Source organism: Heterocephalus glaber, unplaced genomic scaffold (assembly GCF_053883595.1).
Source record: "Heterocephalus glaber isolate CG9 unplaced genomic scaffold, H.glaber_assembly_v1.0 deba00000071, whole genome shotgun sequence".
NCBI lineage: Eukaryota > Metazoa > Chordata > Mammalia > Rodentia > Bathyergidae > Heterocephalus > Heterocephalus glaber.
Genome location: NW_028258137.1, coordinates 18,832,555 through 18,845,586, shown reverse-complemented (window position 1 = coordinate 18,845,586; position 13,032 = coordinate 18,832,555). Strand labels below are relative to the sequence as shown.

Genomic DNA, 13,032 nt, shown 5'->3' with positions numbered 1-13,032 from the left:
TCCCACTGGCTCTGGAGGCGGGACTTAGGAAGGAAATGGCCCTTATTTCCGTCCAAGAAACTGACGACTTTGGTCTGCACCGGAAGTGCGCGCTCTGCCGATGTGGTTCCTACTGACTGTGGTTTCGGTTGCTCTCCCTTGTTTCCCGAGCTGGTTATTTGCGTCGTATAATGGCGGTAAGGAGGGTGGGGTCTTCATTAGAAAAGCGCTCCGGGCTGAGACTGTAAAACCAGGCGAAGGACACCAAGGGATTGGGGTGGGGCAGAGGGGGGCGCCATCCAGTGGACAGACTGTACTAAAGCGAGCGGGGTCTGCGACTGGGCGGGAGATGGTTGTGCTGGACAGTACCAGAACTAGTGCCAAAGGGGGATGGGCGTCACTTCCAGAGTAGAGGCTGGAGAGGGAGTCTTCAACACTATTCAAGAAGAATGCCAATGGAGTGGTCCTCACCCCAAAGCTGAACCTTACCAGGGGAGCTAGAAAAGGTATTAGTCTAGGGTTGAATTGTTTTTTGAGCCAGGAAGCCGCAGTCATAGCTGGAGGTGCTGTGAAGATGGTGTCAACTCTAGACCGGATGGGCTGGAGGAGGGTTGGACATCCCAGGGACTGTACTAGGTTTGAGCAATATGAGGACCTGGCTGAGGTGCAGATGGAACTCAGTACCTAACCAGCTTAGGAAATGAGAAGGACCATGCTTGAGAAGAGACCTGATAGCATTTCATCTCATCCCGCTGCAGCCCAAGGGCAAAGTGGGCACAAGAGGGAAGAAGCAGATATTTGAAGAGAACAGAGAGACCCTGAAGTTCTACCTGCGAATCATACTGGGGGCCAATGTAAGTGTCTGCCCCCTTTCTTCTGTGCCCACTCATAGGCCCACAACCTTCAGATCTGTTTGGTGAGGAGTGGTGGTGCCAGCTAAGGCACCACAAGAGAACAACATTCAAAAAAGAAATGGTGTGTGGCTCACGGTTAGAGTGCTTACCTAGCATTTTTGAGGATTTAGCCCATCACCAAAACCCAGCCAACCAACCACCACCACCACCACCACCAAAAAAACCCAGAAAGGATCATTGCACATAGAAAGTGCTGAGTAGTAAAGGCAAACACAGAAAAAAAGCAATGAAGTGTGTCCCAGCTGGATTTAACAGCTGAAGCCACCCTGGATACACAAAGGCTTTATTCTTAGGCTGACTTGGATATCAGGAGAGTCTGGGTGCTCTGACCCAGAAAGCAGAATTCTTTTCTTAACCCTATAAGAAAAACCTGGCTCCTGCTACAACCTGGCCTAATTCTTGGTCAGAATTGAGGGAAGCCCATGGTTTGGGATTACCTTTCATTGCCTAACCTGATCCTGTATTTGCTTGCAGGCTATTTACTGCCTTGTGACCTTGGTTTTCTTCTACTCATCTGCCTCATTTTGGGCCTGGGTAAGTGTCCTCATTCTGGAAAGTGGATGACTGTATAGGGTCAGTGTCTGGGTTTTTTTTATTTTTTATTTTTGGTACTGGAGATCGAACTTGGGTCCTTGCACTTTTGAGGCAGGTGGCAGAACCACTGAGCTAAATCCTGGCCCAGTGTCTGGTTTTCAATACTTGTATTCTTGCTCTGCAGATTGCCCTGGCCTTCAGTTTGGCAGTATATGGAGCCAGCTATCACTCTATGAGCTCCATGGCTCGAGCAGCCTTCTCTGAAGATGGGGCCTTGATGGATGGTGGCATGGACCTCAACATGGAGCAGGGCATGGCAGAGTGAGTGTCCCCCACCGCCAGCCCAGGTGAGCGGCCCCAGGGCTAGGGCGCTGGGGCCCAGAGAGCCCAAGACACACAACCTGTAACTTGAAGAGAGTGGAAGGGAATAAACAGGAACCCATCTGCTGCCTTTACAGCCTCCCTTCTATCCATAGGCACCTCAAGGATGTGATCCTGCTGACAGCCATTGTGCAGGTGCTCAGCTGCTTCTCCCTCTACATCTGGTCCTTCTGGCTTCTGGTGCGTGGTAGGGGATTTCTAAGAAAGGGTCACGAACCCCCATCCTTCATTCTTTGCCCCTGACTTCAAGTTATTTTCTCACTCCTAGGCTCCAGGTCGGGCCCTTTACCTCCTGTGGGTGAATGTGCTGGGCCCTTGGTTCACAGCAGACAGTGGCACCTCAGCACCAGAGCACAATGAAAAACGGCAGCGCCGACAGGAGCGGCGACAGATGAAGCGGTTATAGCCATTAACGTTGTGGCCACAGGTTCCTGGGTGACTATCAGGCTGCATGTCCCCTGTGGCTAGAGCAGTGAGTGCCTAGTCCAGGGCCAAAAGCAGCCCAAGGTAGAGGATCGCTGAATAAATGGCTTAGAATATAGCTAATGGTTGTATGAGTGATAATCAGGAACAAAGCAGGAAGAACTAGTCCTGTGGTATACAGTACCAGCCTGCGGGGAGGAAGGGATTAAAAGAGGAAAAAATTGAGTGTGATGTCTGGGAGGCTGAAGAAGGAGGACTGCAAGTTTGATCTCAGCCTAGGCAGTGTAGCCTTAAAGAGAACCTTTTTCAAATTTTTTCTTTTTTGGTACCGGGGATCGAACTCGGGACCTTGCACTTGTGAGGCAGGCGCCGGAACCACTGAGCTAAATCCCTGGCCCAAGAATCTGTTTCAAATTTTAAAAAGACAAAAGGGCTGGGGATGTAACTCAGTGCAAAGGCCCTGGGATCAATCCCCAGTGACAGACAGACAGACAGACAGACACACACACACACGGAAAAGAAAGAACAAGGGAAAAGGCTCTTGAATTAGCTAAAATAACTTTTATTTTGCTCTCTGATTAGGGAGCTCACACATGTACAAACACACACACACACACACATGCACGCGCACATGCTAATACTGCTAAAAGCACTGGCCCTTGGGCACAAGGTTCTGGGACCAGTATTCTGTTCTGGGCCCTCTTTGCTCTACAGTCTCTTATACTGCAGGCTGGGATGCAGATGGGCTTCCTGGAGGCAGCACCCTCATACCTCCAGGCCAGGAGTCTTGCTTAGTCCTAGTGCCTGCACCAGGTCATCTCCAAGCCCACTCTTCAACGTTCGTCTCACTGCAGAGACAGAATAGGATTGAGGGGGTTGGTGGGGTTAAGGTGGGCAGTAGGCTTGTGGGATATACTTACAAGACTTGCGGTTGCCACGGGAACGCTTCCTTTCCCGAGCAGCTAAGGCTCGAGGGCTGTTCTTAGTTACTGACTGCACTAATAAGTCCATGATCTCATCTGATGTGTCGCTGGGTAAACTGGAGCCTGGAGGTTCATCAGGAAGTGTAGTGGAGGGCCCCACTGCTGTGGGCATGATTGGGGAGCTGCTCTGGACCATACCTGAGGGAGACCAGGTAGGGAAGTTAGGTCAAGGTGGCCAAGGACCGTTGTTCCCACCCAGCAGCAGCTATGGGTCCCACCTCTGCTACGGCGGACATGTGTAGTGTCCTCTGGCCTGCTGGTCAGCAGACTCTTCATACTGGCATGACTGTCAGCATCACCCCGGCCTGGCCCACTCCCCACGGCCACTGGAACAGATGGGTTGTTGGGGACTTCTCCAGCCACACCTGAGAACTTCTCTGTCTGGAGAAGGGTCAAGGGTGAGCTAGGAGTAGGAAAGGAATTGTGGGAGTGGCAGTCATGATTTGGAAGGGCACCCACCTCAGTGATCATGCGTCCCCGGGTCTTGTTACGTTCACGGTAGGTGGCCCGCTTCTTCTGCTGCTGCAATACCCGTTCCCGACAAGTCCGATACTCGAGTGCAAACTCCCGAAGAATGTGGCAGAATTGCATGATACGCACTTCACGGGCTGTCTGTGCAGTGTAGCCCAAGTAGAGCAGGAAGGCATGGAACCTAGGCAGGTTGGAATGGGAAGGGATATGGAGTCCTGCTTGGTGTCTGAAGGGTGGTGGCGGGCTTGACAGCTACCTCTCCCTGTCCCACACTCTTTTACCTGTTGCAGACACGGCGGTGTACTACCTCGAGCATGGCAACACGACGGGCACACTGGGCCAGGAAGTGGGTGAGGCGGGCACGCAGGGCTGGGGCCAGCTCATGCTTGGCCAAGCTCCGAAGGCTTTCCTCAGCTGTCCGGCTCCGGCGTTCCAGCTGCCCCAGGTTCTCAGTCAGCTGCTCAAAGTCCACCTGGAAAAACAAGGGGCAGGGCATGGTGGTACTTGCCTGTAATTCCAGCACTTAGGAGCCTGAGGTAGGAGTGTTGCAGTTTCACGGCCAGCTAGGGCTACAAAAGGAGTTCAAGGCTAGCTGGACTATACAGTGAGACCCTATCTAAAAGCAAAAACAACCAAACCAGTAGAGTACATGTGTTATCTTTCCATAGGTAAGACACTGCCTGAGGCTACTTCTGTGCCAGGCTGGCCACCCTTGGCCTCAGGGACATTGCTGAGATTTGGCCTCTGCTCTCCAAAACCTTATGGTCTAATGTAAGAGACAGACAAGTCTGATCTATAGGGAACAGACAAGGCTTCTTGGAGGAAGTGGCAGATAAACAGACCCAGAGACGGGAGTTATGAGAAGGACAAGAAAGGAAAGAATGCTTCTGGTAGAGGATATAGTTCACACAACCTGAAGCCTGAGCACACTGGCACAGCAGCTGAAACGGAGAAGGAGCCAGACCCAGAAAGTGCACAACATGCCATGGTCAATCTCAGTCAAATCTCTGGTTGATTCTAACCTTGGCACAGCGGGTCAGGGCAGGAATCTCTGAGTAGAGGTCGGAGGAATCAGGCTGGGTCTGGAGTACTAGACAGCAGAGATGGTACAGCAGTGACTGCCGGCGTACTGTGTCTTTCACCTCTGACACCTTCTCCAGGTAGCTCAACTCAAAGCCGCTGCTCTGAAAGGACCCTGTCTGAGCTTGGGCCTGGATAGCTCCAGAGCCCTGGCCTACAGCCTCTATGTGCTATCACTCACCTGGGACCCATTGAGGAAGTTGCCCACAGCCAGCAGTGTAGCCAGGATGCAGCGGAAGGTGGTGTTCTGCACCAGCTGTCCCATGCCCACTTTTAGGTCAAATAGTGGCTCTGCAATTTCCTGGTGTGGGGGATCAGGGGCCCTCAGACTGCATGGTCATCATCATTCACCCATCCCCATTGCCTGTCCCACTCCATGACCCAGATACCCGTTCCATGCTGTCATAGTCCAGCTTGAAGGCCCAGAGTTGTAAACGGGAAGCCAGGCCCCCAGTGGAGGCAAGAGTCATCAGGAAATTCTCAGCTGGGCCCAGGGGTACATCAGGGTTGGCTAGCTGGGCTTCCTCAATCTTCTGCTTCTCCTCCTCCGTGGGCATCATGGTCAGTAGCTTCTGAGGATGCAGCCATCACCCCACACAGATCCCTCAGTTGTGGGTCTGAGGTGTTTGGGCTTGACTCCTCCTTAGGACATCTGGGGGAGCCTGAGGGCCTGGTGAATGCCCTGTCAATTCCATGCTCACTACTGGACTGGAAATGTCCACTGACCAAGGGAGAAGGGCAAGACCTCCCACCTCCCTTCACACACACATGGTATCCCTACCTCAATGCCATCCTTGCTGACAGCAAATTCATCAAAGTTGAGCAGGGCAGCCTTAATAACATGCACAGGTGGCAAAGTGGTTAGGCCAATGTTGATGGCATTGCTGCGCTTGGGGTCCAGCACTGTGGTCATTGTCCGGCGGCCCTCACCAGTTTTCTGCAAGATTTGAGGAAGGGCTGTGTAAGATTGGGGAAGGGATTAGCTGGGGCAACAATCTAAGAGGGCACTCCAAGATCATCCTCTAAATGGCTTAATGATCCTACAACTGGCAACCTGGAACACGTAGGGCACTGGGATAAGCTGAGATTCTAGTGAAAGTTCTGCCAATCCCTTGTTTTGTTTTTTGGGGGTTTTTTGGTACCGGGGATCGAACTCAGGCCCTTGCACTTGTGCAGCAGGCGGTGAAACCACTGAGCTAAATCCCTGGCCCAAAGGAAAGGAGTAACTCATTTCTTTTGTTTTTTGGTACCAGGGATCGAACTCAGGACCTTGGGCTTGTGAAGCTGGCGCTGGAACCACTGAGCTAAATGCCAGTCCCTTGTTTTGAGACAGGATCTGTGTACTTCAGGCTGACCTTAATTCACAGCAATTTTTGCCTCAGCCTCCCATGTGCTGGGATTACAGGTGTGAGCCACCACGAAATCCTTTGTTGAGAGCCTCAAATCCCTCTCAGTTCTTTGCCTCAGTTTTCCCATGTGCAAAATGAGGGGCTAGTTTGAATAGCTCAGCCCTTTGAGCTCTGATTCCTCCTTCCTTTGGTGGATTTACCTTGGAAGGTAGCACATCTTTGGCTCGTGACTCAAAGAGGTGTTCCAGCCTTGCTGTATCCACTGAAACAGGATCCAAGGAGGCCCACAGGGTCGGGGAGGGCCCAAAGTGGCTTCTGGAGCCTGTATGACACCCAGCTAGCTTCAGCTCCCGCCAGAAGAGTTTTACTGTCTTCCTCTTGGTGGGGAGGGGTGGGCCATCAAGTGCTGAGGGGGGAAGAGGGGCAGCCAGGGGTGGAGGTGGTGGGCAGGGGCCTTTGATGGGTGGGGGAAGTGGGGGTGGAGGAGGTGGGGGGCCTCCAGATTGCAGAGGCAGTAGAGGTGGTGGGAGTGGGATCCCTTTTCCAGCCTCCACTGACTCCACATTCAATATGTCCTGGTCTTCATCCTCCCCCAGATCTGAGAAGTCCAGGTCCCCAATGCAGAGCTTGGATACCCGTCCAGGGATCTCCTGGATGGGCTCATCCTTGGGGCTTAGTGGTGCTGGTGGCTCCTTGGTCTCTGGCTCAAGGCTCCCCTGGGCCCGAAGCAGGATTCGGGGAGCAGCGCTCTGGGGTGTTCTGGGTGCAGGGGCTGGCTCTGGGGAGCCCCACAGTTCCTGGGTGCCTTAAAAAAAAAGGCAGTAGCTGTCAGCATCATTCTGTGAGCAACAGGGTGTATTCTGGGTTCTGCCCACCTGCCTACTTACCTGGGGGTCCGTCGGCCTCATCTGGTGTGGCCCTTGCCAGTGTCTCTGCCCGGCCCTGGGCCAGCGCAGCCTGCTTCTCTGTTTCTGCTGCTGCCATATGCTCCAGAAACCGGGCTCTGAGGGAAGGTACTTGTTAATGACAGTGTCTATCACAAGTCCAGCCCGGAAAGATGCACATGCCTTTCTGGGCTACTGGACACAGCCCCCAGTTGCAGGCACACACAGGCACAGGCTATAGTCCATGCACTGAGCAGACCCTTTTCCCCTAAAGGCCAGCCCCTCTTTAGTCCTCCATGTCTGGGAAGTTACAGCCAACCTAGCATGGCTAGGTCAAAGTACAGCGGAAAGTTCTACTTAACATCTAACTTGCAACCCCGCTGCTGCTCATGTTGATTTTTTTGTTCTGTCCTGACTCTATAGACAATGACCTTTACAGCAGGGGAAGAGGATAGCTGTCCCAATGGGGACATCAGGCTGCCCCTTCCTTGGCATATCTGGCAGTTTCTGAGAGTGCTGGCCTACATCTAGAAAAGGGTCTGGTAAATGGTGGACACTCAGTTTATATTGAAATAATGAAAATGATCCAATATCTCTTTTTCTGGCACCTCCAGCCTCTGTCTACCCTCAGTCATTGCTCTTCCCTGAGCCTTGCTCCTCCACCCACACAGCACACACCATACAGCACCCTATATCTCCTCCTTGCCCTACTCCCAAGCTGATTATGTACCCCCATTATAGTTTAAGCTGTTGAAGCATAGTCACTGTGACCCCAGTGAACTACTCTTCCCAGTGCTTATTCTTCGGGTCACTTAGGAAGCATAAGCCTGATGGAGGGGGAAGCTGAGTCCCCCCAGTTCAGGCTATATGGGGTGTAGGGAAGCCCCTGATGGGGAAGCAATGCTGAAGCCCTCAGCACATGGCAGACCTCGCAGGTTGGCTGCTGTACTTACTCTAGCCCGGCCTGCCAGGTAGGGGACTGGGGGACAGGTGGGCTCTCTGGGGCCCTGGTTGGGGGGATGAGAGGAAGAGATGGTGACTGTGGTGCCAGCTCTACCCCAAAACCCACTTGTATCCACAGAGAGCTGAGCAGTGGTAACAGGGTTCCTTCCCAGGCATGGGGTGGGAAGGGAAGCAGGACATGGGAAGTGGAAGTGGAGGGAAGAGACTGATATGAAGCAGGGCAGGATGAGGTAGAGGCAAAGATCAGAACAAGAGTAACAGAAACATAAAGACAGAAGAGGGAGACAGACAAGAGGCAAAAAGAGGTAGAATGTCAAGAGATAAAGAGAAGCCGCAGGAGGAGGGGTCCAGACAGAGCTGAACCCCACCGCCCAGCAGTCACTTACCAAACGGGAGCAGTTTGGTGAAGTCTGGAAAGAGAGAGAGAAAGCACGCGTTTGGGCAGAGGAGGCTGAGGGCCCGTGAAAGGGCGCAAAGTGGAGGGACAGTTGGAGACAGGATTCTGGGGACTGCCACTATCTTCCTACTTACTTGTAGATGCTCCTTTCGCCGGAGCTGTCAATGGAAGGTGCCACAGAAATGGTAGGAAAGAGGTTCACCGAGGTATAGGGGCCAGAGGCTAATCCCGCTGGGCTGGAGACGGCACTTGGTGGGGCAAGGTCAGTACAGGAGGTGAGGCCTATCGTTGAGGAGGGGCCTGTGGGGCTGGAGGAGGGGTCTGTCAGCAGACAGAGCCACACCCGGCAGATTCACCACTCCCCATCAACCCAGGTTGGTACTGACCCAGGTTCCGGGGCACGCACAAGGTAGCCCCCACCCTCCAGAGATCGGCGGCTCCTCTTGCCCTCCTCTGAAGAGGGCTTTCTTCGCTCCCGCCGGCCACCTGCAGCTGCAGCAGCTGTGGCTTCCTCCATGTCTCCATCCTCCAACCGTAGGGCGCTCTAGCAGAGGTAGGCCAGGGTGTGAGCTCCTGAATTAGATGGGTGGGGTGGTGGGGAGCTGCACCTCTCCCCTTCATCCTCCCACTTCTAGCCCACCTCATAGAGCATAAGCTGTGTGCGCAGGTCGACGTCAGTGCCAGCAGTGCCCAGGAGGCGCTGGACCAGTGCCTCCATGCCCTGCTGCTCCAGCGCATCTGTCATGTCGTAGAAGGAGTCCTGGTCAGGGAGTGCCCCCAGCGTCTGCAGCGTGGGGATAGGAAGCCAGGGCTGAGGCTGGTGGCGACCACAGGTCAGGAGCCCCAGGCACCCATAGTTGGCACCTAGTCCCCACCCACACCTTGTTGATGAGAGTGACAGTGTACACCAATAGCTCTGGGTCAGCACCATTCTTCTCCTCCAGGATGGACATCATATTGGCCCAGGGGAGAGTACCTGCCACACAGAAAGAAGAGCAATCATGATGGGGCAGGCAGGAAAGAGGGCTCTCAGTGGTAGGGGAGGGAGAGAGGCTCTGACCTGTGGTGCTGGCCACAGAGTTCACTGCCCGGATGAAAAGTGGTGCGTTGCTCTCAGAGTATTCCACAAATACCAGGAGCAGCTTCAGAGCGGTCTTCACCACCAAGCGGGACTGAGGGGAAAGGTCACATGTGAGTGGGGTTTGGGCCAGACCCATGCTGGTTCCTGCAGGGGAGAGGGAAGGACTCTTGGCGCTGGACTCAGAAAGAAGTCTGGGCAGAAAGATCTTGGCTCCAAGTGCACTAGGCTTAGAGGAGCTTCAGACTTGCTCTGTTCTAGCCCACTTTGCAGAAGAGGGAACTGAGGCCCAGAGAGAAGCAATGGGAAAAGGATGCATGGCCACTTACCAGGCTCGCACACAGTGTATACAGCCACTGTACTGTCTCATTGTGGGCCACTACCCCCAGCATCCCGTCCACAAAAAGCATCAGCTGGCCCAGGGCTGGGGACACAGGGATGGGAAGAGGTTAGCGAGGGGTTATGAGGACAGAGCTCATGGGGGAGGAGTGGGGCTGACCTCGAAGAATGTAGCTCTGGTAGTTGTGATCAGCTGCAGCACCCACACGAATCAGGCAGTTCAGCCCCTCTGAGTGGACGAATTCAGGCACCAAGTCCTTGTCTTCCTGGAGGCACCAGGGGGAAGTTTAGGGAGGCTGAAGCTGGATACCCACCCGCAGCCCACTTCTGGGCCTCACCTGGAAGATCTGCTTCAGTGAGAAGAGGGAGCGCCGGAGCTCAGGACCACTGGAGCCATACAACTTTTCTGCAAGGGGTAGGTAGGCAGGGACACTCATAGGGACACAGACATTGTCTTCCTCTACTAGAATACAATCATAATCTCCCTCCAAAGAAGATTCTAGTATTCTCCAACTCCTTCATTCCCTGTCTGGGCACTCTCTACCACCACCTCCATTGCAGCCCAGCTGTGGTGTCATCCCTAGCCCAGAAGGTTAGGAGCAATCCTGTCTCCATTCTACTCCATCTAGTCCATCACAGGCCAGAAAGAAACTGCGACAGCTGAGCTATGTGGAGAGGATAGGGAAGGACTGCTGGACGAAGATGTCTCACATACTCACCCAAGATAGCATTGACCCTCACGGAGAGCTGGGTCCGCAGGATCAGTGTGGGCTTCCGCCCTTTGCTGGAATCAAGAAGCCTCATCAGCCATTCCTAGCCCATTCCTCAGGTCTTGCCCCCCAAGGACAAGGCAACAAACATCTCTACCTGCCAACCCTGCCCAGCTTCTTCCTTCCTGACTACCACTCCAAAGCCCAAGGGTGGAAAGACAGGAGGGTGTGTGAAAACACAGGTATCTAAGGTATGTTGCAGAGCCCCCCCTCCCACCCTGGAAGGAAGGTAACATTGGCCAGGCTTTGGGATTCCCCTGGCATAGTTCCCTGGGGCGGTAGGAGGTGACCCACGGTCCAGGCCACAGATTGAGTGTCTCAGCTGCTGACACCTGAGCTGGCCCCTAGAGGGGACAAGGGTGGGGGCTTGATCCATGCCAACTCCCTTCAGAGGAAGGGAAGGGCTCCCATGCTTCCCTGGCTGACCTGATCTCTTCATAGAAGCTCTCCAGCATCTCCCGCTGCTCTTCCAAGGACAATTCCAGATCCACGTAGTATCCAGAGGGAGATACTTGCAGGGCACAGTCCTCCAGCTGGGGCAAGGGGAACAGCTGTGAGGCCTGGTCTATAGTTTGGATGTCAAGGTCCATGTGAAGTGGTAAAACTTTGTGAGGTGGGGCCTTATAGGAGGCCCTCAAGTGTCCTCAAAGGGATTATGGGACCCAGCCAGTCCAGTCTTTTCTCTTTGCTTCCTGGCTCATGAGATATAAGCAATTTGCTGTGCCACACACTCCTACCATGATGTGCCATTCTCATCAGAGGCCCAGAGAAATGGGGCCACCCTTGGCCAGGTGTGGTGGCATATACTTGTAATCCGGGCACTCTAGGAGGCTGAGGTAGGAGGATCAAAAGCCTGAGCTCAGCTTGGGCAACTGTCTTGAGGTCTTGTCTCAAAATTTAAAAAGGGCTGGGGATGTGGCTCAGTGAAAGGGCCCTGGGATCAATCTCTAGTACCACAAAAAAGGAGGGGGACTAAAATCTCCAGAAGCATAAGCCAAAATAAATTTAACCTTTTTTTTTTGTACCAGGGATTGAACACAGGACCTCTCGCTTGCCAGGCAGGTGCTGTGCTGCTGAGCTACATCCCTGGCTTAACCCTTTTTTGTTTGTTTATTTTTAGTACCAGGGGACCGAATTCTGGACGGGACCTTTCGTTTTTGAGGCAGGCACCGGAACTACTGAGCTAAATCCCCGGCCCAACCATTTTTTTAAAAAAAGACAAAGTCTTGCTGTATAGCTCAGGCTGGCCTCAAACTCCTTATGTAGCCTATGCTGGCCTTGAACTCGCAATCCTCCTGCCTCAGCCTTCTGAGTGGTGGGATTACAAGCATATACCATTTTTTAATCTTTTAAAAACTTAATTGCCACAGGTATTTCATTGTAGTAGCTCAAAGCTGGCTCATACAACTGGGGGTATGCACGAAGACCTTATGACCTCTGACCCCCTGCTTGGAGAGGCATACAAGGCTTTGCACTATAGCTATGCCTTCCTTTGCAATTGTTTGTTTGTTTCTTTCTTTTTTATGAAGCAATTGTTTCTAAAGTGACTACTATGTGCAGAGCCCATCTGTTTCAGATGCCAGTCTTTCTTGCCCATTTTACATGGCATCTCCTCTCCTGGTTAATAGCTACCTATTCTTTAGGTTTCAGGTTAGATATAAATTTTGGAAAGTCTTCCTGACCTGTCTAGCCAATGCTTTAAGACCCACTATTTGTGAGTTCCCCCTGAGGCCTTTTGCATAGCATTATCATATCCTCAACACTAGTCCCCTCCTCATTAACTATTTTCTTCAGGTTCAGGCACCCTGCCTGTTTTGCTCCCTGCTGTATCTGCAGAGCCTAGCACAACACCTGGCACATAATAAGTGCTCACTAAACTTTTGTTGGACTAATGAATGCAAATGACACAGGGCATGGAGAGGAAATAGGAGAAAGTTCTTGCTATTGAGGAAGGTTACAGCCCTGTGGGGTGATAAGGTGAAGCCACAAAGCTTTAAAGCCCACAGAGAAAGTGTAGCCTGCAGTGAGGTGCAAACTCAACTGGGAGAGCTGGGAATATTTATGTTTCTGCAGGTAGGATGGTGAGGAACAGGGGCTAATCCACAGACTCCCCAGTCCCTCCAGACTTTAGGAGTTTTGCCCACTCCCCAACGAGACTACAGGTATAGTTGGCCCCCCAATTTTAGGGTCTGACTCAATGTACAATGAAACACTGAAACCTATATCTGTAACAGGAATGGATACTGTGCTCTATCCATGTATCTGTTTCCTATGTTTCCCTCCCCTAAGCCTGGCTCTTTTCCACCACCGCTAGGCATGTGGCACTTGGCCCCCTGAGAAGTGCCTGTAGAGATGCCTGAGTGAGGTGATTGCAGAGTCTAAGGGCAGCACGACTCTCCCAGACACCACCCCCATAGCACAGTGCTGGCATGCAGCTCTATGCAAAGTCCCCTCCAGTTGAGTGACTCTAGCCCTTTTGGTGCCTGG

The 13,032-nt window shown here is 52.9% G+C and overlaps 2 protein-coding genes across 7 annotated transcripts in view; one reads left to right on the top strand and one right to left on the bottom strand.

Moving 5' to 3' along the window:
* Positions 1–49: 49 nt before the first annotated feature.
* Positions 50–2,349, top strand: Tmem208 (transmembrane protein 208). Of its 2 annotated transcripts, none has more exons than XR_015448915.1 (6): positions 50–176; positions 738–833; positions 1,368–1,427; positions 1,612–1,774; positions 1,904–1,988; positions 2,077–2,349. XR_015448915.1 is itself a non-coding variant. In XM_004843045.3 (6 exons), the coding sequence occupies exons 1-6, from the start codon at positions 171–173 to the stop codon at positions 2,212–2,214; spliced, it is 522 nt and encodes a 173-aa protein (XP_004843102.1). In that variant the 5' UTR covers positions 50–170; the 3' UTR covers positions 2,215–2,349. The 2 variants fall into 2 exon arrangements, 1 of the variants encoding a protein (XP_004843102.1); XM_004843045.3 differs by having other exon boundaries at positions 1,612–1,748.
* A 423-nt stretch (positions 2,350–2,772) lies between these two features.
* Positions 2,773–13,032, bottom strand: part of Fhod1 (formin homology 2 domain containing 1) — a 17,695-nt gene continuing 7,435 nt past the window's right edge. For 3 of the 5 annotated variants that reach the window (XM_021256878.2, XM_021256877.2, XM_087205215.1), the window contains exons 2-24: positions 10,972–11,078; positions 10,495–10,559; positions 10,114–10,181; positions 9,936–10,041; positions 9,766–9,860; positions 9,419–9,530; positions 9,240–9,334; positions 8,999–9,142; positions 8,745–8,902; positions 8,493–8,666; positions 8,348–8,371; positions 7,952–8,005; positions 7,002–7,117; positions 6,315–6,919; positions 5,547–5,702; positions 5,155–5,337; positions 4,947–5,066; positions 4,708–4,869; positions 3,967–4,157; positions 3,674–3,866; positions 3,433–3,595; positions 3,152–3,352; positions 2,773–3,079 (exon numbers count right to left, since the gene is read on the bottom strand). In XM_021256878.2, the coding sequence (XP_021112537.1) occupies positions 2,997–3,079; positions 3,152–3,352; positions 3,433–3,595; positions 3,674–3,866; positions 3,967–4,157; positions 4,708–4,869; positions 4,947–5,066; positions 5,155–5,337; positions 5,547–5,702; positions 6,315–6,919; positions 7,002–7,117; positions 7,952–8,005; positions 8,348–8,371; positions 8,493–8,666; positions 8,745–8,902; positions 8,999–9,142; positions 9,240–9,334; positions 9,419–9,530; positions 9,766–9,860; positions 9,936–10,041; positions 10,114–10,181; positions 10,495–10,559; positions 10,972–11,000 (3,297 nt within the window). In that variant the 5' untranslated portion in view covers positions 11,001–11,078 and the 3' untranslated portion in view covers positions 2,773–2,996. Of the gene's footprint in view, positions 3,080–3,151; positions 3,353–3,432; positions 3,596–3,673; positions 3,867–3,966; positions 4,158–4,707; positions 4,870–4,946; positions 5,067–5,154; positions 5,338–5,546; positions 5,703–6,314; positions 6,920–7,001; positions 7,118–7,951; positions 8,006–8,347; positions 8,372–8,492; positions 8,667–8,744; positions 8,903–8,998; positions 9,143–9,239; positions 9,335–9,418; positions 9,531–9,765; positions 9,861–9,935; positions 10,042–10,113; positions 10,182–10,494; positions 10,560–10,971; positions 11,079–13,032 lie in introns of those variants that run through there. The other 2 variants (XR_002394332.2, XM_004843042.4) reach the window with 2 other exon arrangements.

Coding starts and splice junctions, on each gene's coding strand:
- Tmem208 (XM_004843045.3), top strand. Junction 834..1,367: donor GAATCATACTGGGGGCCAAT/GTAAGTGTCTGC, acceptor ATTTGCTTGCAG/GCTATTTACTGCCTTGTGAC. Junction 1,749..1,903: donor ATGGAGCAGGGCATGGCAGA/GTGAGTGTCCCC, acceptor TTCTATCCATAG/GCACCTCAAGGATGTGATCC.